The sequence below is a fragment of the Nelumbo nucifera genome, chromosome 6 (assembly GCF_055504915.1).
Source record: "Nelumbo nucifera cultivar China Antique chromosome 6, China Antique-T2T, whole genome shotgun sequence".
Lineage (NCBI taxonomy): Eukaryota > Viridiplantae > Streptophyta > Magnoliopsida > Proteales > Nelumbonaceae > Nelumbo > Nelumbo nucifera.
Window position 1 is genome coordinate 17,838,969 of NC_142654.1, and position 25,695 is coordinate 17,864,663.

Below are 25,695 nucleotides of genomic sequence, written 5' to 3' on the forward strand. Positions count from 1 at the left end.
GTTTTGGATTTTACTTTATTCGCCATGATTTTACATGAGTGCAAACTTATTTGCGTTGCAACCAAACACAGCCTTAATATATTAACCCAGCCCTCCTGTTAGACGATGTGAATTGATTTCCATTAAAACCCAAATCCAAAAAACCACAACACATTGGAAGTGAGATGCGCTACGCCCAACAACCACCCTCCCTCCCCACATTTCAGAAGTCACCATGTTGAAATCACCATAAACTAACCATGACCCATACTGAAGAGCAATTTCTTCTAACAATGCCCACAAACAAACAACCACGATCACTAGCTATTGGGTGGATACCCAGAAATCATAGCCACAATAAAATTACTTGATGAAAATAAAATCTTCATTCCAAACGAATCAGCCCAAGCTAACCACAAACCTCTCCTCATACCACATGACTCCACTATATTTCATATTGCTGAATACCCAACTTCGAAGCACTCTTAGAGGGGCTCCCTGACCCAGAATATTATTACCCATCCCAACATCTTCCCTTTTCTTCTCATTACTAATTGCCTTGTCTATCACCTGTACACGTTAGGAACATCTTCTGTACTTGTATGTTTTTATTTATGGAAAGATATTTTCAATACATAATGGGATATATTATGAGGTTGGTGTGAAGAATATTTTATAAAGAGTAAATCCCAATTTCAACTCGGGATAGTCCAACCCCCAACCCTGGTGTGGGATTTGATTTCAAATCTTTGCTACAACCAACAAGAGACTACACCAATCAACCAGTTGGCACCTTGTGAATAGGAGTGTTCATAAAAAAAACTGAAAATTTGAATCAAATCGGGAAAATCAATTTGAAACATGCGATTACCCAAACAAATCAGTATATATGCTGTTAATCACTTCATTCATCACTCTCAATTCCAAATATTAATATCAAGATGTAATGAAATTGGTGAATAGGAAAAATGACCAAGAAGACAAAAAAAATAGTCTTTTTTTTTATATATATACCAAAAATAGTCTATTTGAACAACAAGTCAACAACAAAATCGCTTCGTAAGAAATTTCTTATGCAGTTATATTTTGCTTACTTTAAGTACTATGCAGCAAGCACCATGTTTTTTTATCCAAAGTTTGTGTATATAAAATAAATTCTAATATATGGTAATATATAGAAATTCTCAATAAATTATTAATTATTAGATAACAGAGAATATTGACCATAGACCATAGGACCAAGTTGGTTCCACATTCTAAGACAAAGCTATAAATACACGGATCCATGAGAGAGATGCAGCGAGAAAGTTTGATATGCATGAGTCAAACCTCTAACTAAAAGATTCCATGTGAAGCAAATACGAAAATGACCACAATTAATAGTTGAAAAATCGGTTTGCCCGTGGTCAGAATTTTTAGGCCCAAATTACAGTTTTCATTATTCCACAACATTAGATAGATTTTTCCACTTTTCATTCCGCACCCTTGCCTTTCAATTTCATATACGAGGGGAGGAATATAAGTGGGATTTGGGGGGGGGGCGGGGGGGCATGCCTCCCCTCCGCCACTCCCCTGCTCCGCCCCTACATGCAGTTGCCACATAAAAAAAAAGAGTGCTGGAAGTAACGTTCTCTTGTTTGGTATTTTTTTCTCAGGGAAAAAAAAAACATTGCTCCATATCATATTTTGGAAATCGAGAAAGTATGGTCTATAGCAACACCAAATTTGGTGTTTTCTGGGAAAAGAGTGCATTACTGCCAATGAGACAATGGTGTAACATCGATGTAGCATCATCTTGGACATTGGATAATAAGATCAATGTTAAAAACATTGTTGCCAGCACTGGTACCAAACAAAAAAAGTAATGTTTTCTTAAAAATGCCTATGTGGCAGCACCGATTCAAAAAAAAAAACACTGTTTCTAAGCCACATGCCGAGTACATTTTTCTCAGAAAATAGTGTGATGATGTTTCTAAGAACAACCTTGTTGCCTTGGCTGCAAGAATGTCATGCTAAGTTCTTGTAATTGGATGTTCTTACCTTGTAATTGTAGTAGGGGTGTCAATTGAATTGGATTTAATTTGATACGATATGGTCCAATATGAGCCCATTACAAATGGACCAAGTCCAATCCAATCTGATGAATACTTTGGACCAATTTGGACTGGTCAAATTCAATGTCTGGACCGTCCAATATGTTCAAATTGGTTTTACTTTAGGCCATGTTTGGGAGTGCTTAAAATTAAGTGCTTATTTGAAATAAGTGCTTATTTGGGCTGGGACCACACCATTAAGTACTTATTGGTGTTTGGAAAATAAGCCTGAAATAAGTGCTTATTTTTTAAGCCCAAATTTCCAACTTTTTTTAAGTGCTCATACAATAAGTACTTATTCAAATTTTTTCTCTCAGAATTGTCCTTAATAAATTTTTAGAATACCAATTATACCCTTTCAATATTGTTACTTTTAGCAACACTGTTATTTTTACAAAAACACTTCTATAAAATTTCTTTTATGAAAGTATTTTTATGAAAACACTTTTATAAAAGTACTTTTACATGAAAGCACTTATACGAAAGTACTTTTGTAAGAGCACTTTTATGAAAGTACTTTTGTAAGAGCACTTTTATAAAAGTACTTTTGTAAGAACACTTTTATAAAAGCACTTTTATGAAAGCACTTTTATCAAAGTACTTTTATGAAAGAACTTTTATAAATGAAAACACTTATAAAAGTACTTTTATGAAAGCACTTTTGTGGAAGCACTTTTACAAAAGTAATTCTATCAAAGTACTTTTGTTCATTCTCTTTGGATTGGATATTTTGAAAATTTGAAAGAAAATGAAGGATAAAAGAGTCATAAGTGCTTATTTAAGTACTTGTTGGAGAAAAAGGCCATCAAACATCCAATATAATATAAGCACTTGAAAAAGCTGGGTGCCAAATGTATTATTTTTAAGCACTTATTTTTAACATAAGCACTCCCAAACATGGCCTTAGATTGGTTCCAACCCAAACTTTGTTCATTGGCACCTGTATTCCTATCTTCTATCAATGGACCAAATATTAGCCCAATCCAATATAAATCCATTACAGATGAACCAGGTCCAATTCAATCCAATAAATACTTTGGACCATTAAGTCTGGACTGGTCCTATTCAATACGTCTTATTGGTCTGTCCAATCCATCCAAATTGATTTTGATTTGGACTGATCCAACCCAAAACTGGTCCATTTAACATCCCTACCTCGTAGGCTCCTGTTCCCCTTGCCTTGCAGAGTTCATGCAATGGTTTCTTTTGAACAGTCGTTTCCTTACAAAGAATCCAACAGCACTTTTTGCTTATTGTTTTTTTTTTTTTTATCAAATTGCTTATTGAATTTAGTAGGCCTCCTTTTCGTCAAGCTTCTACATTGAAAAGGGGCAAAATAATCAGATTCATCTTGCTTTCAGCCTATGCCCCACCAATTGACGTAGTGGGATGCGCAAAGATGAAATTAAGCCTTGAATCCACAAAGAGAAGAGAAGAAGCTCAAAGAGTATTGTAGTCAATTCACTGAACAGACAATACAAAATTACTAAAAATAATAAGTCCTAATTGGACTCAGAGTCTTTATTTCTGAACAGAAAATACAAAATCTCTACGTTCAATTTGGAAAGAGTACAAATACAAATATGTTCAGTGCCAATACATACAAAATAATACAAATTACAGGGTTTTGCACTCTACATATTTGTATTTATACTCCTTCCAAGCTGAGCCTTAAGAACATCAGTATTTTAATAAAAGAAAACTTATTAATCAACTCCGGACTCAAAACAAGCTAAAATATCAAAGATATAATACGTATTATAAGAGGAAAGTTTTTAGAGAAAAAAAAAACCCTCTTTTGGAGGCCAGAATGATGGAATTTGAGCCTGAAATCTGCAAATGAATCCCTTAAAATATTATATTATGACTTAATGCTTGTCAAGATGATCAGTTTGACATATTATACGCCAAAAATGGATGCTTGAATCAAAAGTTATGGCTGTTTAAAGTTTTAGTACCTTTTTTTGGCCTCTTTTCTATTTATTGATCGTGGTCGTGGGCCTCTGAAAATCTTTCAGAAACCTGTTCTTACATCCGTTGGTGTCTGATAAATGTTTAGTAACGTTTACAATTTTCTCTTGCTGGGCATACAGTTTGTCGAGGGTCCAACTCTGGCAACAGGTTGGGCTAGATTTAAGGCTAAGGCCCAACGTTAAGACATTGATCTCGAACCTTGGCCTAGTCCAATCTAAGGTCAAAGTCATAGTTTGCCAATACAAACTGCACCCAAGGTCAATCTTAACACAATTCAAGTTAGGGTTGGGCTTGGTAGGCTCAGGTGGGCTTTCTTGGTCTTAGATGGGTTTCTCAGATTTGAAATTCTTTTATTTGGGCTTTATAGTTCTAGTAAGAAGTAGAATAAACACACACACATATAATTGGGTCATTTACTAAGACATATCCTATAGTTTCATGTATTTACTAAAACACCCCTGTAGTTTGTGTATTACTAAAACACCCCCTGTACTTTCCCACAGCTTTACTTAATCCACCCTCTGTCAATAACCACCTATCCATATTTCCATCTAACAATAGTCATGTGACCTCTTAAAATGCATTTCAACTCCAAAAATGCCCTTAACAAGTGTTAGTAACCACTTTTTAATGGTTCACAACAATTGATTTCCATATCTGCCCAAAATAAAAAAAAAGATAATACAAACTTAGGCTGTGTTTGGAAGCAATGCAAATAGAGTGTATATCCCAGTTTAGGGTAAATTTATACTCTAGTTCATTTTTGCCTATGTTTGACAACATTACATTTTTGCATTGACAAATGACAGATCAATACATATTTATATTGATAATAAGATGTAAAAGTGCATCAATAAAAAAGAAGTAAATTTGCATTCAAGAGGGCTTTTGTTAGTAAAAGGCATATGCTTTATTGGAATTTGTATTTGCATCCATTACAACTAAAAGTCTGTTCAGTTTTCATTCAATAATAGATAAATATATATAAGCTGTCTTCATTTTTTGGGGTCTGACTTGAAAAGGGTTGAGATTGTCATTCTAGCTTGAGGAAAATGAAAGCCTTTCTTCCTCTTTGAAAGTGTAAATCAAAATTTGGTTTTTGGTTTTTCGAAGACATTTATAGCTACTAGCTAGCATTATGAATCTATGATGAGGTCCGCCATTGTCAAGTCGTTGGGTGAGTGTTTCTGTTTATGTTTCACTTCAGGTTGGCTTCAAAAGTTGGATGAAATTTGGGTCTTGTTTCAAGGGACGAATCTTGTGTTTCCTTATAAGATTTTCATCCTTCACACACCTGAAAGTTTGTCAAACTTGGACAAATTCTATATTCTTCTCTTTGGTTTCATTATGAATTTGTTTAAAGATAAATTCATTTTGAATATGTATAGATGCATTGGATACAAAACTTTCAAGTGTCCTTCCAATGAGGCCATGAATGATGACCTTTTTGTCGCTTGAATTAGTCCACAGAAATTTTCTCTGAGCTTTGTCAATGTCTTCTATGATGTTGTGAGGGAGCTTGAATGACCTCTTTAAGAAATGAGGCATCATGTTGATACGATAGTTGAATTTAACAAAGCAAGAGGCTAGAAAAATGTATGCCAATGAATACAACAATACGAAACTGTACATGGTGATAATAGATACAAAACTTGTAAAAACATTGTTGCAGTGTTGCACAAAACCCCAAAAAAATATAACTGGGATAGCAAATGAAATGTCTTCCAGTGAACCAAAGTGATCTCTCACTACAAACAATATGGGTCCATGCATGAGACAGAAAGCGACAGAATTGTAAATCACTAAATCCAGCACTCAAGCGCTATGTTTATTTACTCCATGCGAGTTCACATGTCATCATCAGTTCTATGGCTAACCATACAAAAGAGGACATCTCAGGCCAGAGTTCTTCTAGTCAATCTGTCCTGGCGTGAGCATGTCTTTACTGCACTGTGTCGACTCCCATGGCTTATACTCATCCTATACATCCAAGCCACCTGTGCACCTGGGATCATTGGATGGGTCTATGTGATGAAGTTGCAGTACTCATGATCACAGCACAGAGGGAGAGGCCAATAGCTTGCCTCAGTTGAAGCCTGACCCACAAATCTTAGTGGGTGCTTGGTTGGTGGATTCAATTTATAAAAACCATTTCCTCATCAGTTATTTTCAGGGGTCTGGAGAGGTTAATCATTGATTTCTCACCCCCAAAAAAAAGTCTTTTGGTAGGTAGGGCTACTTCCATCTTTCAAAAATATTGGATTTACTGATCCGACAAAAAAAACAAAAAAAAAAAAAAAGAATTCCTCCAGTCAACTATACAGAAGTTCATTGGTTTATAATTTTTTGAGATTTAATAAAATTAAGATGTTTGAATTGAGGTTGAATGAAGAATCAATCACAGTATAAAGTAATATAAACTATAGTGCTAGGCAATTCAACTAGTGAGTTTAAAACTCAAATCAGACAACAGAACAGCTCAATCATGAAGGGGCAACTCTTTCATAAGCTGCACTTTCCGTGTGGCCCAACTCTCTTGGTCAAGTGCAGAAGTGCTTTAGAGAGAGAGAGAGAGAGAGAGAGACCCTAGACTGTTCAACTTCAACCCATTCCAGTTCTTAATCCAAACTTGAAAACCCTAATGTATTATATTATTCCTTATTTCCTTGAATCAAAATCCACGATAACAATGGAATAACATCACGCGAATTAACCCATTAATCAAATGAATCAAAGAAACGTGTTTGGATCCTCAGAACTATGGGATTGAAGGCTCTGGAACAAATCAATGTCAACACATGTAATATCACACCCGTTCACATCCACCCAAGAAACCCATCAATCATTACTTGCGACTATTGTTCTTGGTTGAAGCAATCAAACACTAAAAAGTTAATTTGTTTTTTGTTCAAGCAATCAAATTCAAACCTTTGTTCTTGTTTCACCAACCCATCGCCGGAGTGTACAAGGAGAAGGAAATGAAGGATCGAGCGACAGTTACTTTTACCGTTATTTACCGTTACTATTCCCGCTGTGAAGTCTGTGAAGGACTCCTCCAGAACCCGGTATTGTGGAACCTCTCCAACATTTCCTTCTCCAACTGCCCAACCTCTCTATCGTCAATCAGTTCAGAGTTCTCCGAATTATCGGCTACCAACGTTTCGAATGAAACGCGATGTATCTGCATCTCGGTTTCGTCGCGGCCGCAGGAGCACCGCCGCCGTTGCTTCAGCTTCTTGTGCTTCCTCAACGCTCTCCGGCATAGCCCAGTTGGTACCTTGTAGACGGCGAGGACAAGCAGGTTCACGAGACCGCATGGGCAGCAGCAGCATATTACAGCACAATCGGCAGCCGTCCTGCCGGCTATCTCTGCGCACCGGCCGTTCGGCATTGACGGAATGGAACAATGATTCGCTGAAAGAAGATAACGACTGTTCACCGGAGCCAGTGAAAGAGAGCGAAGATTGAACGAGAGACGCCACTTTTCAGTAGCGGAGGAAACAGAGATCTTCGGTTGCAGATGTTTCGAAATTCAAAAGAATATTAAAATAATAAAAGATTCAATCTTTACTTTCAAATACTTGTTTGTTTTCTTTCTTGTTTGCACGCTAATTTCTTCGAATTCAGGCGGCAGAATAGTTCCCAAAAACCATCCAGATGTGCGAATGATTCTCCAATAATCCAATTCCCTTTAAAAAATTGCAACAGCAGAGAATCGCAAAAGAACTCTCCTTGATCCTGTAAAAATTTTCCCCAAGGGGTCTCCAAGAAACAAGACTTTCATAAATTTGAGAAGCCGATTTGAATCAAAGGCAAACACAATCAGACGACACGAATCTTATCGGATAAAGATCAGAAAATCGAAATATTAGGAATCAAGAAGAATCCTTCAGCGATAAGAAACCGCTTCCGTTACCGCAAGAGGGCAATCAAAACAAATTTTTCTTAGCCAGGTTTATAACTTTAACCGTCACACTCCGGTGCGTTTATAACTTTCCAGTAGATTTTCGCCGGAAGTCTTGGACGATCGATCGGCCGAAGTTTTGATGGTTCGTCTGGCTACGTTTCTCTGCTCCGTCCTCCGAAGAAGACAAACCAAATGGAATCGAAGACGTATGGTCTCTTCATAAATGACAAAACCCCTCTTCCTCCAATAAAGGCACTCCACAAAGAGAGAGAGAGATTTTCTGAGAGTGAAGATTGGATTTTTGTGTGAAATTATGAACGGAAGAAATTCGGATGGGAGATTTATCGATAAATTGTTGGAAACTTGGAATTAAAAAAAAAAAGAATAAAAGAAAGCCAGACAGCCAGCAGAACATGGAAATTCGTGTGGGAACCGTGAAAGGTTCTAGAAATACGGAGAGGATATACACAATGTAAGAAATATAGGAACTTTGCTTTTTATAATCGTTAAATTGGAATCCTTTATTATTAAAAAGACATAAGGTTATAATCAAACGGCTGCAATCATAAAATCCTATTTTAGATGGTAGGCCTGCTATAAAGAAGGGTCTGAAATTTCTTATTTCACGGAATTAAAAATGAGATAAAGGGGGGAGCGACAGATGAGCTGGCAGTGGACATTTGGGTCAGAATTCAGAAATTAAGAACTGATGTGACGTACTTCACCCCTGATGAGTAGGTGGATGGATCATGATGCCAAGTCTTTTCGCTGCGGTTCCACGTGGAGATTTTCTATTGGTTTCCTATTTTCTCTCATTTCCCGTTCTCTGTTGCTTTGACTGAACTGTTGAGATAAAGTGGTACGGGAGCTGGATCGCACCCATTCCAACATCATCTGTTACGCGGCTTACGTCATGGTGGGCCCGGAGATTGTTTTGGATGGAAGGCTGGATTGTACACGGAGTATGGTGGGTCCCTACATTACACCTAGCCCTGACCATCTGATTGATTTTTCAATCGTTTTCTTTAGCCCTAACCATTTGATTGACGAAACAAGTTCCAACACCCTACCAACAACATTTGATATCGCATATTTTTCGCTACAAAACAGGGGCCCACCATAAAAGTGGGATCCGCCATGAATGAGATGTATGGTGTCAGATATATTGGTAGAATGTTGAAACGTATTTTGTTGGTACGTGATCCTCTTTTTAAGTTGGCTTGGAGATCTAATAAAAAGTATGGTTTTCAAAAACGGACCGGATCGGATGGTCGGATTGGAAAAACCGGGAACCGGTTTCGTTTTCCTCCAAAACCATTGATTTTGGTAGGCAAATCGCTGAACCAGCCGGTTAATTATTCGGATGATTTTGACTATTTTTTAATTTTTAATTTTTTTGTTAGAACGGTCCGACCGTTCGAACCGGTAACCGAACCCCTGTTCGGTTCATTTTTTAAAAACCATGATAAAAACTCAAAAGCTTTTAAGAAGCAAATACTTGGGTTTTAATGGTTTAATTTTAATCCCATTTTAGACCTGAGCTGGCGGTTTGGCCATGGTCAACTTAGGCACTACTGGCCTAGCTAGCTCATGATCGCCGGCTTAAAAACACAAAAAGCATCACCTTAGGGGCTTGGTCCAACCATCTACATGCAATGATTAAAGTGTCAGTATCGAGTATCATATCAAACAACTTGGATATACATATACACTTTGGAAACTTATGGATATAGACGAAAAATATGAAAAACTTGGATACATTGGAAAACACATGCAAATTTCATAAATGCATTAATAACACTAAATTTATGATCAAATAACCATGAATAATGTATAAATATATAAGAACTATATATTTAATTGTGCACATAAAAATATATTATAATTAATAGCAGAATGCACATATATCATACAATGCATTAATTAAGAGTGCAAGATGCACTTATTATATTTATCCTAATTATTATAACAATTATTTTCTATTTTTTATTTTTATATTTTAACATTAACAAAAAAGTTAACCAAATTTTAAATTCTCAAATATAAATTAAATTATCATATACAAATATGTAATTTTAAATTAAAATATATAAAATTGGTTAAAATTTCTAAGATATATATCACATGCAAATTCATAATTTTAAGTTATTAAAATAATTATTTCATTATTAAAATTTTTATTTGTATAATTTTTTAAATTAAAAATCAATTTTTAATATAAATACAAATTAGTGGATTTGATAAATTCAATTTAATATTATATTCTTGAATATTTTGCAAACAGATTTTTATTTTTTGTAAATAATAAATATGTTGTCATTTAAATATGTAAACATAGAATTGATAGATCATTTATTCTATTTATTTATAAAATACTAATTTTAAATATTTATTTTAATTTTTAATTGGGGTTGTTAAACATAAATATTGTTTATTTATTTGGATAGACATTAATAAAAATTGTGTTATTTTGTTAAATATTACAATGCATGGCATGGCCAAGTGGTTTGATGGAGAATTTAAGACTTTCGGAGTCATGTACGTATCGGCCAATACGCACTCATATCAGTCCGTTACACATAATTTACATGATACGTTTCCATTCATAACATATCCTATATCACCCTAATCTGATACCGATACAATAAGCCCAAACGTATCATATCAATATTTAAATCTTTGTCGATGGTTCTAACTTCTAATGAAACATCAGCTTTAGAAAGGAGAAAGGATGGTGGTTCTTATCAAAACCGCTAGGTTACATATCCAAATGCAGTGGACAAAATCACCGGGCACCCGATTTAAAGATTTTAACAAAATCCCAACCCGAATTCACCCAAATTGCACCCCTAGTTGAAACTCATAAAAATTCTAATCTTAATGTATGGGAGATATAATATATTAATTCTAAAGGCCAACTTCATGCCCCTAATGGCCCTCCAGCCAGTCAAAACTCCTCTTCGAGAATTAAAGATCTGATTGATCAGATTCACCAGAATTCAGGAAGATGGAGTAATCAAGTTTTGAACTTAAACTCAACGTTTTTAAAACTGGACTGGACAGGGGACCGTTCTGGGTCTAGTTCCCGGGTTGAATGGTCCGACTGTCTGGTCTGAATAGATGGCCCGTTCTAATAAAAGAATAAAAATATTAAAGAAAAACTTAAAAAACATTCCCGGGTTGAATAGTTCAATGATTCAATTGACCGGATCAATGATTCGCTGACCAAATTAACGGTTTTTGGCCAAACAATAGTTTTAATGTAAAACTGAACCGGTCACTGATTCCTGAATTTTCCGGTCCGGTCCAATTTTGAAAACATTGCTTAAACTTATCTCACGGGGATATTATGGATATTCTTAACATTCACATATTTGATCATTTTCATGAAGAGAGATTTGTTTGCAATGGGCACCCAAATGGTTGGTTTTCAGTTTGTCAATTTTATCTAAAAGCGTGGAAGGAGGCCAATACTTCAATGGATTCTGATATTTTAATCTGGATTAGGAAGGTTTGGAAGCTAAAACCTTTTCTCCTAGATTTGAACTTTTTCTTTCTTCGGAGACTCATAAGGGGCTTTATTTTAACCAACATCCGCTTGAGTTTAGTTGATACAAAAATGCATTTTCTTTTTTTTTTGTGACTGTTCGGAAGTCCTTGGATTTTTTTTGTCCCTCACTCCATCTTGAAAAGGTGTAATGTGGGGCGTGCTGACCCAACACAGCCCACTTTTGCGGGTCATCCACACTATAATAGGCCATGTCATGCCGGCACATAGGCCTTGGTGGGCCATGCTTTTTCGACATGAATCCCCTAAGAGGGGAGCCCAGCATGGACCAAGGCTGGTCAGGTTGCGGTTTGCACAATTTTTTTAAGAAAAAAAATGAACAGTTAAAATAAATTAACAAGATAGAGAAGAAATTGAAAAAAAATCTTAAAATTTTATTTCATATAAATTTTGATGTATACAATTGAATTGTTTATAATATAATGACATAAAATTAAAAATAATTATAATAAAATTAGAATAAAATAGTACAATAAAATAATGTGTATGTATCGTGTTGGAGACTTGCAAGCCTCAAAATCCCCAACTTGACATGACATGAGGGTTCAGGCGAAGCCTGGTACAACCTACTTTACAGCTCTTGAAAATTATCAATAAGTGGGCTAATAATGGTTTGTAGAGTTGTTGTTTAGACTTAATTTAGAAGAAGTACAAATGCAAAATTGCAAATATGTAGAGTGTAAAATCTTATATTTTGTATTATTTTTTATATATTTGCATTGTATATATTTATATTTGTACTATTTCAAAACTGAACCTTATTATTTTATGAATTTATAGCATATAAGGGCAACTTTTTGCCTAGTAATATTTTTATAAAATAAGATAACTTTTTTGAAAAAATATGCAGTGATACTGTTCATCGTCTTCCTCTGCCCTTTCTATTCATGCCGGCCATTTCAACGGGTCAATGGACAGTAACACTGTTCACTGTGAGGTGATAATGAAAAGTAAAGAGTGAAGACTAAAGAGTACTCAGGTTGGCAGCGGCCAGCGGGTGAGTGCAAAGAAGTGAAGATGGTTCACGTCGTCATGGTCTCCTTCCCGGGCCAAGGGCATGTCAATCCCCTGCTAAGGTTAGTCAAACTGCTGGCTTCAGGTCTCTTGGTCACCTTTTCTACCACTGAATGTCTGAATCCATAGGCCACATAATGAAAAAAGCCACCAACATCCCCGGCACAAGTAGCGCAACACCCATAGGTCAAGGGCAGCTCAGATTCGAATTCTTCTCTGACGGATGGCCTGCTGACGACGACTCCAAACGCCAAGACATAGACGGCCTGCTGCATCAACTTGAGACCGTCGGAAAAGACTCCTCACTTGTCTTGCCAAGGAACAAGCTGAAGAGGGTCGACCCGTTTCTTGTCTCATAAATAATGCTTTTGTACCGTGGGCGTTGGACGTGGCCACCGATTTCGGCATCCCTTGTGCCGTTTTATGGGTTCAATCCTGTGCTGTCTTCTCTACTTATTACCATTATTTCCATCGTTTGGCTCGCTTCCCATCCGTAGATGAACCCCATCTTCCTGTCCATCTACCTGGGTTGCCAATATAATATGGTCTGCCAGTTTCTGAATCAGCTAACACCCGAGATTGAACCAGACTACTGCTGCTGGAGATGAGGGGTCTAAGCGACCTTGCAATCGGACTCATCGTGGTATGCGCCCTCGCCTTCGTTGCTGTGATAGTTCAGATCCTTTTGCCAACCCTTCCAAGGAGCTGCTCTATTTCTTCTGTTGGAAGAACCAGACTCGCATAGAGCCTACCGTATTTCCGACTTTTCGAGCCTCCGGCGGCTGGCATGAATAGAAAGGCAGAGGAAGACGATGAACACTATCACTGCCCTTTATTGATATATATATATATATATATATTAATTCTTATTTTAATTATTTTATAAAAATATTATTTTTTATTAATATTCAGGGCAAAAAATTGCCTTATCTGCTAGAAGCCCTTATTTTATTTGACAAGTTAAAAATGATAAATTATTCAAAGAAAAGCAAATATTTTCTTCCTTATGATAGTCTTTGGAGTTCCTAAAAATATAGCCCGACTAACCGGTAAAAAGCAACTTCCCATGGTAGCCAATATGCAAAACACTTCTGATGAAGGAAGATTTGGCCCGACCTCGTAACCACTCAACACGTGGCAAAGGCAACAGCTCGGCACAACAGCATGCCTAAGGCGCGAGCTCCGAAAGGAGGAACCAGCAGTCCGAACTCCCTATAAGGAGCCCGAACTCCCCGTAAGGAGCCCGAGCTCTCCCTTAGACCCCGAGCCTTACCAACACAAAGGGCAACAACCCGAACTGTCCTGCCCCATGGCAGTTCGGGCCACACCTCTATCTGAACTCAAGACTTCACCTCGCACACCACTCCAGCACTTCGCCTCCAAGACGCCGAACTAAACAAACCGCACCGTACCTGACACCGAAGGAGTCCGTATCCAGGGGCGGCGCACCTGACTGACTTGGGATCTAACGCTTGATAGCCGCACCTCAACGACCACCTGCCACCGCCATCTCCAATTACAGAGACGGCTCCGACAAAGAGAGCAGTGGCGGTTCTGCCCCAGCAGAGGTGATGACACCCGAACTGGCAGAAGCGCAGAAGTAATCATACCCGACCTGACAGAAGCTTAGGAGTGAGTGCACAAAGTGGTTATAAAAGGCTCTCTACACCCCAAGAACAAGGTATGTGACTTTGCGCCATCTGGTTTCATCTTGCCTTTGAAGAAATACTAATTTGAGCTTCGGAGCATACTTACCGGGTTCTTCCCTGGAGATTACTCTCTTTCCCCTTCGTTTCAGGCACCTTCTGCTCTAGCCCGAGGCAAGATCTCTGACAGCTAGGATCCGCCGGATTGCACACCATCAATTGGCGCCATCTGTGGGAACCGCTTCTAAAAGCCTCCCTCTAAAACTCTCATAACCTCTTTTTTCCAAAAAATCCCCAACACTCATGGCTTCTTCTAGCAATGCCGGATGTGGCACGGAGATGAACACCACCGGGGAACAACTTCAAGTCCCCGTCGTGTGCATCGGACAGTTCACCATCCCCCTTTCGGTGGATGGGATCCCCAACCTGAATGCGCCACAAACAGTGGCGCCCGTAAACCTTCCCGCCATGAACGTTCCCTTTCCTCTCCCTGTCGAAACAACCTTTACTGAACCAACTGTTGTCCCCCTGGCGACCAGCCAGAACCAGTTGGACGACCTGATGCAATGCATGCGGGAAATGCAAGCCCAAATGCAACAATTCCAGCAACATCAGCTCCAGCAGCACCAACTACTGCACCACATCTCTCAGTATCACTATCAGCAGCAGTTCCCCCAACTGCCTCTGAACCAACCACTGCTTCCACCTCGGCACCCTGCTCCAAAGCCGGTTAAGCCCTCCCCTCAGGGTGGACGCCATCACCGAGGAGAAGCCTCCCAACTTCAGAACCCCCACAAGAGCCAGGCCTCATCCCTGGGCCGAGGGGAAAGAAAAATCACCCCCGCCTTGCAGGTCGGGAACCTCGCCTGCCAAGTCAGTATCTCAGCACTCCAAGTCTGAGCTCCCGCTAACAGAAAATCGATTCAGCGTCTTAGCAGCAGACTACCAACAGTCCGGGCCCATCGAGCTCGGCAACACAGAGGCCAGCAACGCCAGCACTAGGCCCACTCAGCAACGAAGGCGCCGGCGAAGTCGCCGAACTGCCATCCGTGTCCTGCCCGAGCTCAGAGGTAAAGAAGAGACAAGCTCGGACGAGGTAAAAGATGCCCCTATTCTCTTAGTTCCTACCCCCCTCTCATCAGAAATCCTTGCAGTCCCCATGCCCAGAGACTTCAAGCTCCCCCCTTTGGACAAGTATGATGGGTCCTTCGACCCCAACGACCACGTCGATGCCTTCCAGTCCCAAATGCACCTAGCCAGGGCCAGTGAATCGTGCATGTGCGTGGCCTTCACCACCACCTTCAGGGGGGTGGCCCGCACTTGGTACAGGAACCTGGCCCCCGTGTCAATAAGAACCTGGACCTAGTTCGTGCAGGTCTTCACCGCACACTTTGTTACCAGCAAGCGGTGCCCCAGAACCGAGGAAAGCATCTTCGGAGTAGTCCAGAGGGAAGGAGAGTCCATCCGGGGCTACATCAAGCGGTTCAATGACGCGTGTTTGCAGATACCGCGATTGGACCCCGTGGTGCAGCTCGCGGCGGCCTAGAGAGGAGTAACACACAAGGAGTTCAAATGGCACATGATAGCTAACTAGCCCGCAACCGTGGCCGAATTCCTCAAGCTCGCGGATAAGTTCATGAGAACAGAGGAAGAGATCAACCAAAGGACCGAAAGCGGGATCGAGAAAAGGAAGGGGGAAGGCGAGCCCTCCAACCCAGTTGACAGAAGAAAAAACCCGGCCCGGGAGACGAAGCCGAGCCAGCCGTTTCGAGCTCCCTTAGCAGCTCGGACGGACTACACACCGTTAAACACGAGGCGAACCGAGATCTTGATGACGATCAAAGACACCTCATACGTAAAATGGCCACCTCGCCTAAAGGGGAACCCAAACAAGAGAAATAAATACTTGTACTATAGTTTCCATAGAGATCACGGTCATAGTACCGAACAGTGTAATAATCTCCGGGACGAGATAGAGGGACTCATCCGTCGCGGATACTTGAGAAATTTTGTACATCATAATAATAATAATAACAATAAGGCAGGTCGGCAAGGGGAGCACGGAAGGGATGCCCCCGAATCCAGCAGTAGGCCAGCCGAACCGTTGCAACGACAACCTCCGGAAGAGAGACCAGTTCGTGGAACCAATCCATGTGATAGTGGGAGGTTCGGTGGTAGCAGGTTGAACTTCGGCAGCGGCCCGGATGTCAGTTCGCAAAGCAGCCCGAGAAGAACAGAACCCTCCAAAGAGGCCAAAGATTGAAGAACCGATCTTCTTCACGGAAGACGATGCGCGAGGGGTCCACTACCCCCACGATGACGCGCTTGTCATAAAACTAAGGATCAGCGACTTCGAGGTCAAACGCGTACTTGTGGATTCGGGCAACTCGGCAGACATCCTCTTCAAGTCGGCGTTTGACCAGCTGCAGTTGCAGAGAAGCGAGTTGAATCCCGTGAACACTCCTCTGGTGGGCTTCAACGGAGAGGAAATCAGGCCCCTCGGGAAAATAACAGTACCTGTGGAAGTCGGCACATGGCCTTGTGCGGTCAGACTCAACCACGATTTCCTGGTGGTCGCGACCCCCTCCCCATACAATGCCATAATAGGGCGACCAATTACGCATATCCTACGAGCAGTGGTCTCCACCTACTATCTGGCAATGAAGTTCCCTACAGACTTCGGTGTGGGGGTTGCGCGGGGCGACCAACTTGAGTCTCGCATGTGTTATGTTGCCGCCCTGAAAGGAAAAACCAAGGCGGCCGACGACCTCGAACTGGAGCGGCCTACGGAGCAGGGCGAGGAACGAGCTTCACCCACAGAGGAAACGGTTGCAATCCCAACTTCGGCTACGGACTCGGCTCAAACGCTACAGATCGGTGCTTCCGTCAAGGAACCTCTACGAACTGAACTGGTGAGTTTTTTACTTCAAAATTTAGATATTTTTGCAAGGTTTGCGACCGATGTGCCCGGTATTGACCCCAGCCTTATAACTTACAAAATTAATACTGACCCTGTAGTCAGACCCATTAGACAGAAGAAACGCAACTTAGCCCCGGAGCGCTGGAGGGCGGTCGACGAGGAGGTCGAAAAGCTCCTCGCAGCAGACTTCATAAGGGAGGTTCATTACCCGAGCTGAGTAGCCAACCTAGTGCTGGTGAAAACGGCAAACGACAAGTGGCGCATGTGCGTCGACTACACCGACCTGAACCGAGCTTGCCCGAAAGACTGCTTCCCCCTCCCCAGAAATGACCGTCTAGTGGACGCGACCTCGGGACATGAGTTGCTAAGCTTCTTGGACGCCTACTCGGGCTACAACCAAATCAGGATGGACCAGTCCGATGAGGAAAAAACCAGCTTCATAACCGAGTTCGGCCTGTACTACTACAAGGTCATACCCTTCGGACTGAAGAATGCTGGGGCGACCTTCCAAAGACTTGTGAATAAGCTGTTTCGTTCCTTAATTGGCACGAAAAATAGAATGTTATGTAGACGACATGGTCGTCAAGACGCAGTTTTCAAAGGAATTAATACAAGACTTAGATTCTGTCTTCCAAATTCTGCATCAATTCAGCATGAAACTGAATCCAAACAAGTGTGTCTTCGGTGTCACCTCGGGTAAGTTCCTAGGGTACATTGTCAACCGGCACGGTATTGAGGCCAACCCGGACAAAATAAAGACCATCCTAGATATGAGACTACCCCGAAAAGTAAAAGAGGTTCAGAGGCTAAACGGCCGCATAGCCGCTCTAAGCCGCCTCATGTCCAAATCGGCAGACCGCTGCCTGCCTTTCTTTAAAGCGATCAAGGGCAAAGGGTTCGAATGGACCCAAGACTGCCAGCTCGCGTTCGACGAGCTAAAAAAATACCTCGCTAGTGTGCCGATCTTAACCCGGCTCGAGGAGGGCGAGGTCTTAGAACTGTACCTCTCGGCAAGCGACGAGGTGGTCAGTTCGGTACTACTAAAAGAAGTAGATCGGGTCCAACGACCCATCTATTTTGTTAGTAAAATTCTGCAGGGAGCAGAGACGAGATACCCGCAGATAGAAAAACTAGCATACGCACTGGTAATTGTAGCTCAGAAACTCTGCCCATATTTCCAAGCTCACACTGTCATCGTCTTGACTGACAAACCTCTGAGGTAAGTCTTACTCAAGCCCGAGGTTTCCGGTCGGCTGACGAAGTGGGCCATCGAGCTCAGTGAGTACGACCTCCAGTATAATCCACGAACTGCTATTAAGGCCCAAGCCTTGGCAGATTTTATCGCCGAGTGCACGTTCAGCCTCGAAGTCCCTAGGCCGGTTGAGCCCGAGATCCCTAGTTCGGGTGAGCCCGGAGCTCCCAAGCCAATAGAGTCTGAACCCCGTGAAGTAGCAGCCAGTGTGGCATCTCTCTTGGTTAGGCCAAACGTGAACTGGGATGAGGAGCCATGGATCCTTCACGTAGATGGCTCCTTGAACCAGCAGGGCAGCGGGGCTAGAATAGTGCTGCGCAGCTCGGGTGGCACAAAATTGGAATACGCACTACGCTTTGAGTTCGCGGCATCCAACAATGAGGCGGAGTATGAGGCATTGATAGCTGGGCTGAACCTAGCGCAAAAGGTAAGAGCAAAACATATAGTTATCTGCAGCGATTCCCAACTTGTGGTCAACCAGGTTACGGGTGAATACGAAGCACGCGAGTTGACTATGATCGCCAATTTGGCAAAAGTAAAGGAGGTTCTGCTCAACTTCCAGTCACACTTCATCAGGCAAATACCGAGGTCAGAGAACACTGAGACCGACGCCCTGTCCCGGTTAGCCAGCACGAGTCACAACACCATGAGAACCGTGTACATAGAGGACTTACCTCGGCTTAGCATTCTCGGTGGGGCAGAGGAGGTCGCTCCCATCCTTGAAGCCGAGCCGAGCTGGATCGACCCACTCGCGAGCTTCTTGCTAGATGGAACCCTCCCTGCGGACCGCAATGCAACCAGGAGGGTGCAACACCAGGCAGCTAAATACGTCATAATAGACGGACGGCTGTACTGACCGTCCTACACGCTCCCCTACCTGCGTTGCTTGTGACCTACTGAAGCCGAGCTCGTACTCTGCGACACTCATGAAGGTCTGTGCGGTGGACACTTGGGAGGGAGGGCCCTCGCCCAAAAGGCACTTTGACAAGGGTACTACTGGCAAACGATGAAGGCAGAGGCCGTCGAGCTCGTCAGAAAATGCGACAAGTGTCAGAAGCATGCCAATATCCACCATCAGCCTGCCGCCGACCTCAAGTACCTCACCAGTCCATGGCCCTTTTGCGCACTGGGGCATCGACCTCCTGGGGCCATTCCCGCCAGCAACATGTGGGAGGAAGTTCCTAGTGGTGGCGGTAGATTACTTCACAAAGTGGATAGAAGCTGAACCTCTGGCAACAGTTACAGCCCGAAACATACAAAACTTCTTTTGGAAGAACATAGTATGTCGCTTCAGGTTACCTCGGGTATTGATCTCCGACAACGGCAAGCAGTTCGAGGATATCAAGTTCCAGGAATGGTGACAAGATATGGGAATTCGGTAGAACTTCACATCCGTTGCACATCCGCAGGCAAACGGTCAAACAGAAGTAATGAACAGAGCTATCCTCCGCGGACTCAAAGCGCGAGTAGACCGAGCTAAAGGGTTGTGGGCGGACGAGCTACCAAGTGTTCTATGGGCTCACCGAACTACAGAAAAAACCGCCACGGGAGAGACCCCCTTTAACCTCACCTACGGCACTAAAGCGGTAATCCCGACGGAGATCGAAGTACCTACACTGCGACTAGAAGCATATGACGATCAGACAAACGGAGACGAGTTACGTACCAACCTCGACCTACTGGACGAGGTAAGAGACCTCGCATACATCCGGACAGCAACTTACCAGCAAAGAGTAGCTTGGTACTACAATGCCAGAGTAAAGAAGCGGAACTTCCGCGTCGATGACCTGGTTCTCCGTAAGATCATGGCACCCGAACCCGGCGTGGGCAAACTTAGACCAAATTGGGAAGGGCCCTACAAAGTAAAGAGAGCGCCCGGGGGGGCATACGAGCTCGAAACCTTAGAGGGCAAACAAGTACCCCGAGCGTGGAACGTCGTTAACTTAAGAAGATACTACCTATAGATCACCAAGCGAAGTGGACAAAGTCACTACCAGAGCCTAAGGGCTAGGATGCCAAGCTAACAAAGAACCCTGACATAGGCAAGCAAAGGCAAAAAGTGCCAACCAAAGGCTCAGGCAAAGTGTTGACAACGAACTAATAGGGGCATCGGCATCTCAGAGGCTAAGTATTAACACCAAAACAGGCCGCGCGGGTGTAGTAACTCGGGCAAAAAAGAGATCGGGCATATGGTCAGTTCGACAAATACGGTCAGTTCGGGAGAAAGAGCAACCAACACTTAACCAAAAGAAAAGTCATTCCATTGCAAAATAAGGGAGTGTACATTTCCAAAAAAAAATACATATCGAGCTCACAGGCCCAGAGGCACTTCGTCATCATCAGAAGCCACTTCAACAAAACCCGAAGAACCTGCCTAATCCTCAGAGTCCGGTTCACCGTCTGCAGCGTTGGCCATCTCCTGAGTAATGCGCGAAGTGATTATAGCGCTAATATCGAGCTCGGGGTACGTATTATGGATCATCCACCGGCTTAGTTTAAAGCCCCTTCTGTACGAGCCCACCATCAGGTCATCAAAGCGTGACGAGGCGATGTATTCATCAACGGCCGTCTTCTTGGCATCCTCGATGCCTTGAGAAAAGATTTGTGTCCTCTCCCTAATGTCCTCTTGAAGGTATTCAACCTGATGCTGCAAATCCAGCCTCAGGTTCGCCATATGCTTCACAACAACTCCCATGGCCTCGATATTCCTCTGAGACCTCGCCAGCCTGGCGTGAGCAGCGCGAGAAGCCACCTCAGCAGCTCGAGAAGCCGCCTCGGCAGCACGGGAAGCCTCTTCGGCAGCTCGCGCCTGCCTCGAGCTCCTTTCCACTTGGGCCGCCAAGGCGTGGATAGAAGAATTCACCTACCAAAAGGAAAAATAACAAATGATCAAAAGAACGATAATGAGAAAGATAAAAGCAAAGAGCCCGACAAGAAAATCGCTCTTACCACCATGGCATGAGTGGCAGCACGACAAGCCACCTGGTTCAGAGGGAGCTCGGTCCATGCCGCGACCTCCTCAGGATAAATGGCCTCCCTACTCTTCTGAAGAGCGTAGTTCAGCGACAACACGCTCATGAACTCGCCTTGGTATCCCGAGCCTGAAGGCCCAGCTCGGGTATAAGCGGACTCAGAGTAAGTGGGAGCCCCCGTGTAAGTAGCATCGGCATAAGGGGCCCTTGCCGCTTCTTGTATTGGAGGGGCCATCTCGAGCTCCCTGGGCGGATCCACTGACGGGTAGTCTGGTACCTCGGGCTCCGCATCTCGGGGCAGCTCAGCACGAGTTCGCTTGGCGACTCGCTTCCTCCTCTTCATGGTGTGAAACAGATTCCCACCACGAGTCTTCTCTAAGTCCATCACACCTGCAAAAAGAGCTCAGCATCAGGAAAACGAAAGAACAAAGCAAAAAAAAAAGGTAAGCCTCTGAGTAAGGAACCTACCCGAACTCAGACCGGCCTCGATGAGCTTGGCCTCCGTCAGATAATGGTGGCATTTTATCCCAAGTCGTGCCCATTCCCGGAGGCCCTTCGCCGTCTCCTTATCAAGCGTAACACCGGCATCAGGGGCAGCCATCCCCCACCCGGTTTGGAATGGCCACCCCAATGCACTTCGCACCCCGAAGTAGTCCCGTTTCCACGCCGGGACCTTGTTGGGAAGATCGTGTAAAAGCTTAAAACCCAGGCGAGGAGACAGGTAATACGCCCGCCTACGCCCGGGAAGGGTACCCGTTTGCTTCTTAAGCATCAGAATAGAAGAAAAAATCTCCAAGTCTAAGGGCAAGATCTGTTCGCAAAATAGGGAGATTGTCCCCACCAAGTTACGAATAGAATTCGGGTGAAGCTGGCCGACAGTAACGCCCAAGTGGTTCTTGACCTCGACTATAAGGGGGTGGAAAGGCAGGCGCAACCCAGCAGCGAGCAGCTCCCGGAATATCACGATCTCATCAGAACCGTGTTCCCAAGGGAAACTGCCCGAGGGTATAAAATAGGTGTACTCCCTAGGCAAGTTAAACTGGGTAATAAGGGAGTGAAGCCCCTCAGGCGTCATGGTCGAGGGCCCAAACTTGTCTAACTTGCCTATGGGTTCGAACTCTTCCTCGAGCTCTACCTCAGGTTCGCTAGGACTGTCGGGGGATGCAACTCGGTTCGTAGAACCTACATCTGACCCCCTTGAAGAACTGTTTGAGCTATCCGAGCTAAACATTGGGAGGAGAAGATGAATTTCAGGAAAGTACTCACCCGGAAAAAGCAAACGGACTACGGGAACTTGAACGCGAGCTGAAACTTGGATGCGAACTCAAGAAGCAAAACGCAGGAGAATGACAAAGCAACTGGGGTCCCCCACTATTTATACCCATAGTAACCAAAAATCAACGATTCTGATCAAAGCAAATCCAACGACCCACAGTCACGCTGACCGCATGTTTCCTGAGACCGAGACGTGACTGGCCGCACGTCTTTTGAAACTGAAAGAGCGCCAACACACGTCGCCTCGCATTTAAGGCGACAACGGCGCGTTTTTTTCAAATTTGAAAAGATGCCTGCTGTCACGTCTCCCAGCGGCGCGCTTTTAAATTTTGAAATAAACGCGCGCTGTCACGTCTGTCAGCATTTATAGACGGATTGGAGCATTTTCCTGACTTTTTGGCATTCGAGAAACCCGGAAGAATCCTGACAAACGCGCACTTCACGCTATCAGTCAAAACCAATTCGAAGTACGGGACAAATCCACCCGCCACCTCGCGAACTCCCCACGCCAGGGCAAGTCCCTTTGCGCGAGGAGTGAGGGGCAATTGATGAAGGAAGATTTGGCCCGACCTCGTAACCACTCAACACGTGGCAAAGGCAACAGCTCGGCACAACAGCACGCCCAAGGCGCGAGCTCTGAAAGGAGGAACCAGCGGTCCGAACTCCCTACAAGGAGCCCGAACTCCCCGTAAGGAGCCCGAGCTCTCCCTTAGACCCCGAGCCTTACCAACACAAAGGGCAACAACCCGAACTGGACTGCCCCATGGCAGTTCGGGCCACACCTCTATCCAAACTCAAGACTTCACATCGCACACCACTCCAGCACTTCGCCTCCAGGACGCCAAACTAAACAAACCGCACCGTACCTAACACCAAAGGAGTCCGTATCCAGGGGCGGCGCACCTGACTGACTTGGGATCTGACGCTTGATAGCCGCACTTCAATGGCCACCTGCCACCGCCACTTGCCACCACCATCTCCAGTTATAGAGACGGCTCCGACAAAGAGAGCAGTGGTGGTTCTGCCCCAGCAGAGGTGATGACACCCGAACTGGCAGAAGCACAGAAGTAATCATACCCGACCTGACCGAAGCTTAGGAGTGAGTGCGCGAAGTGGTTATAAAAAGACTCTCTACCCCCCATGAACAAGGTATGTGAACTTTGCGCCATCTGGTTTCATCTTGCCTTTGAAGAAATACTAACTTGAGCTTCGGAGCATACTCACCGGGTTCTTCCCCGGAGATTACTCTCTTTCCCCTTCGTTTCAGGCACCTTCTGCTCTAGCCCGAGGCAAGATCTCTGACAGTTAGGACCCGCCGGATTGCGCACCATCAACTTCCAACCAACTTTTCATCTTCCAGCATAAGACGCTCATAAGCATCCTTAGGGTGACCCTTCAAGTATGACTACACATCAAACGAATAGACTTGAGGGGTTAATTCTGAAAAACAAATCTCAGAATTTTGGGGGTTTTCTCTTAAAAATTTTTTAGAATTTTGAGGGTTAGTCTTTCAAAAGAATCCTCATAATTTTAAGGGTTATTCCTTCAATATTTTTTTTTTAGAATTTTGGGGGCATAATCTTTCAAAAATTTTCTCAAAATTTTGGAGACTAATCTTTCAAAAATCCCTCAAAAAATTTGGGGGCTAATCTCTCAAAAATTTGGCAGCTAATTTTTTAAAAAAAATATCCTCGAAATTTGGGGATTAATGTTTTAAAAATCTCTTTGAAATTTTGGAGATCAATTTTTCCTAAAGCCTTTTAGGGTCGAATTATTTCAGAATTTTGGAGGTTAATTTCGTAACAAAATATTCTTCAACAAAACATTCAACTTCGGAAAACATTACTTCAACCTCGCTCCCAAAATGGGTTCTAATACTTGAGTATAATAAATTCCCAACTAAAAGTGCATAAGTGAGTTCAATCATAAAGCGAGACTGAGACATCACAACGATATCAATAGAACAAGACGATCGATAGTCTTAGAAGAATATACTTACAACAAAGCGAGGCTGCTTCTCTAAACAAGACCTCATGAAACTTTTTTTTTTATTTTTTTTTTTGTAAAGAGAAAACTTAAATTATAGATTCCTTGGGAGGGTAATTGAAAGACCAACTCCGAACCCCTCCTACATGCCTTAGTAGCTACTTCATGAGCTAGCATATTATGTTATCTAAGGCCTCGTAAGAGAGTAGGACTCATCTGAATACAACTTATTGACCCAGTTACAATCTACAGTATTGCTATGTAAGGTGTCTATTACTCCCATGGCATCACAAAAAATAGTGATGATATTGATATTTCTTCTTTTTGCTTCTTGAAGCCCAAGAAAGACTGCCTTCCATTCAGCTTCAGCTGGATCCTGTGCTTGTACTATACTACCTGTAGTTGCAATCACCCTCTTATCATTGTAGATAAGAACATAAGCGCTCACTGCTCGATGAGAATAATAAGAGAAAGCACCATCTGTATATAGGGTATAAGGAGATGTAGATTGTCCTTCCTCTCGAATTTGTGAAAGTGGAGGATTCTCTAGTGAAACAATGTAGTTGTGGGTAGTTTTAACTAGGGGTGTAAATGGATTGAATTCGAATCGGATCAGGCAATATCTGAATTTGAATTCAATTAGAAAATCTGATATCCGAATTCGATTCGATATTCGATGGATATTGAAAATTAATATTCGAATTCGAATCTGATTAAATATTCGAATATCCGATTCGATTAATTAATTATTTTAGATAATTAATAAATATATAAATTATTTATATAACTTAATTATTATATATATTATATAAAATATTTTATATATTATGTATAAGAATTAAATAATCGGTCGAATTCAGGTATTTATTAATTCGAATCAGGTCATATCCAAATTTGATCGATTAGATATTCGAATTATCCAAATTCGAATACCGTTGACACCCCTAGTTTTAACTACTCTGATTGGATAGGGACAATGACTTTCATGTATTTTCTTGTTTATAATATCCCATATACATTTCAGCGCAATGGGCACTTTACCCAAATAAAAACTTTTTTCACTCTTAGTAATTTGGGTAGGAAGTCCGTTTAACCACTTTTTGATGTGG

At 42.7% G+C, this 25,695-nt stretch overlaps 1 protein-coding gene across 1 annotated transcript; it reads right to left on the bottom strand.

Annotated features, from left to right (window-relative positions):
- Nucleotides 1–6,691: 6,691 nt before the first annotated feature.
- On the bottom strand, nt 6,692–8,382 carry LOC104590965 (uncharacterized). The gene has a single exon (XM_010249739.3). The coding sequence runs from the start codon at nt 7,435–7,437 to the stop codon at nt 7,069–7,071; it is 369 nt and encodes a 122-aa protein (XP_010248041.1). The 5' UTR covers nt 7,438–8,382; the 3' UTR covers nt 6,692–7,068.
- Between the last annotated feature and the right edge of the window lie 17,313 nt (nt 8,383–25,695).

Excerpts from the sequence above, each read along its gene's own strand:
- LOC104590965 (XM_010249739.3), bottom strand. The coding sequence starts at position 7,437 with ATGCCGAACGGCCGGTGCGCAGAGATAGCCGGCAGGACGGCTGCCGAT.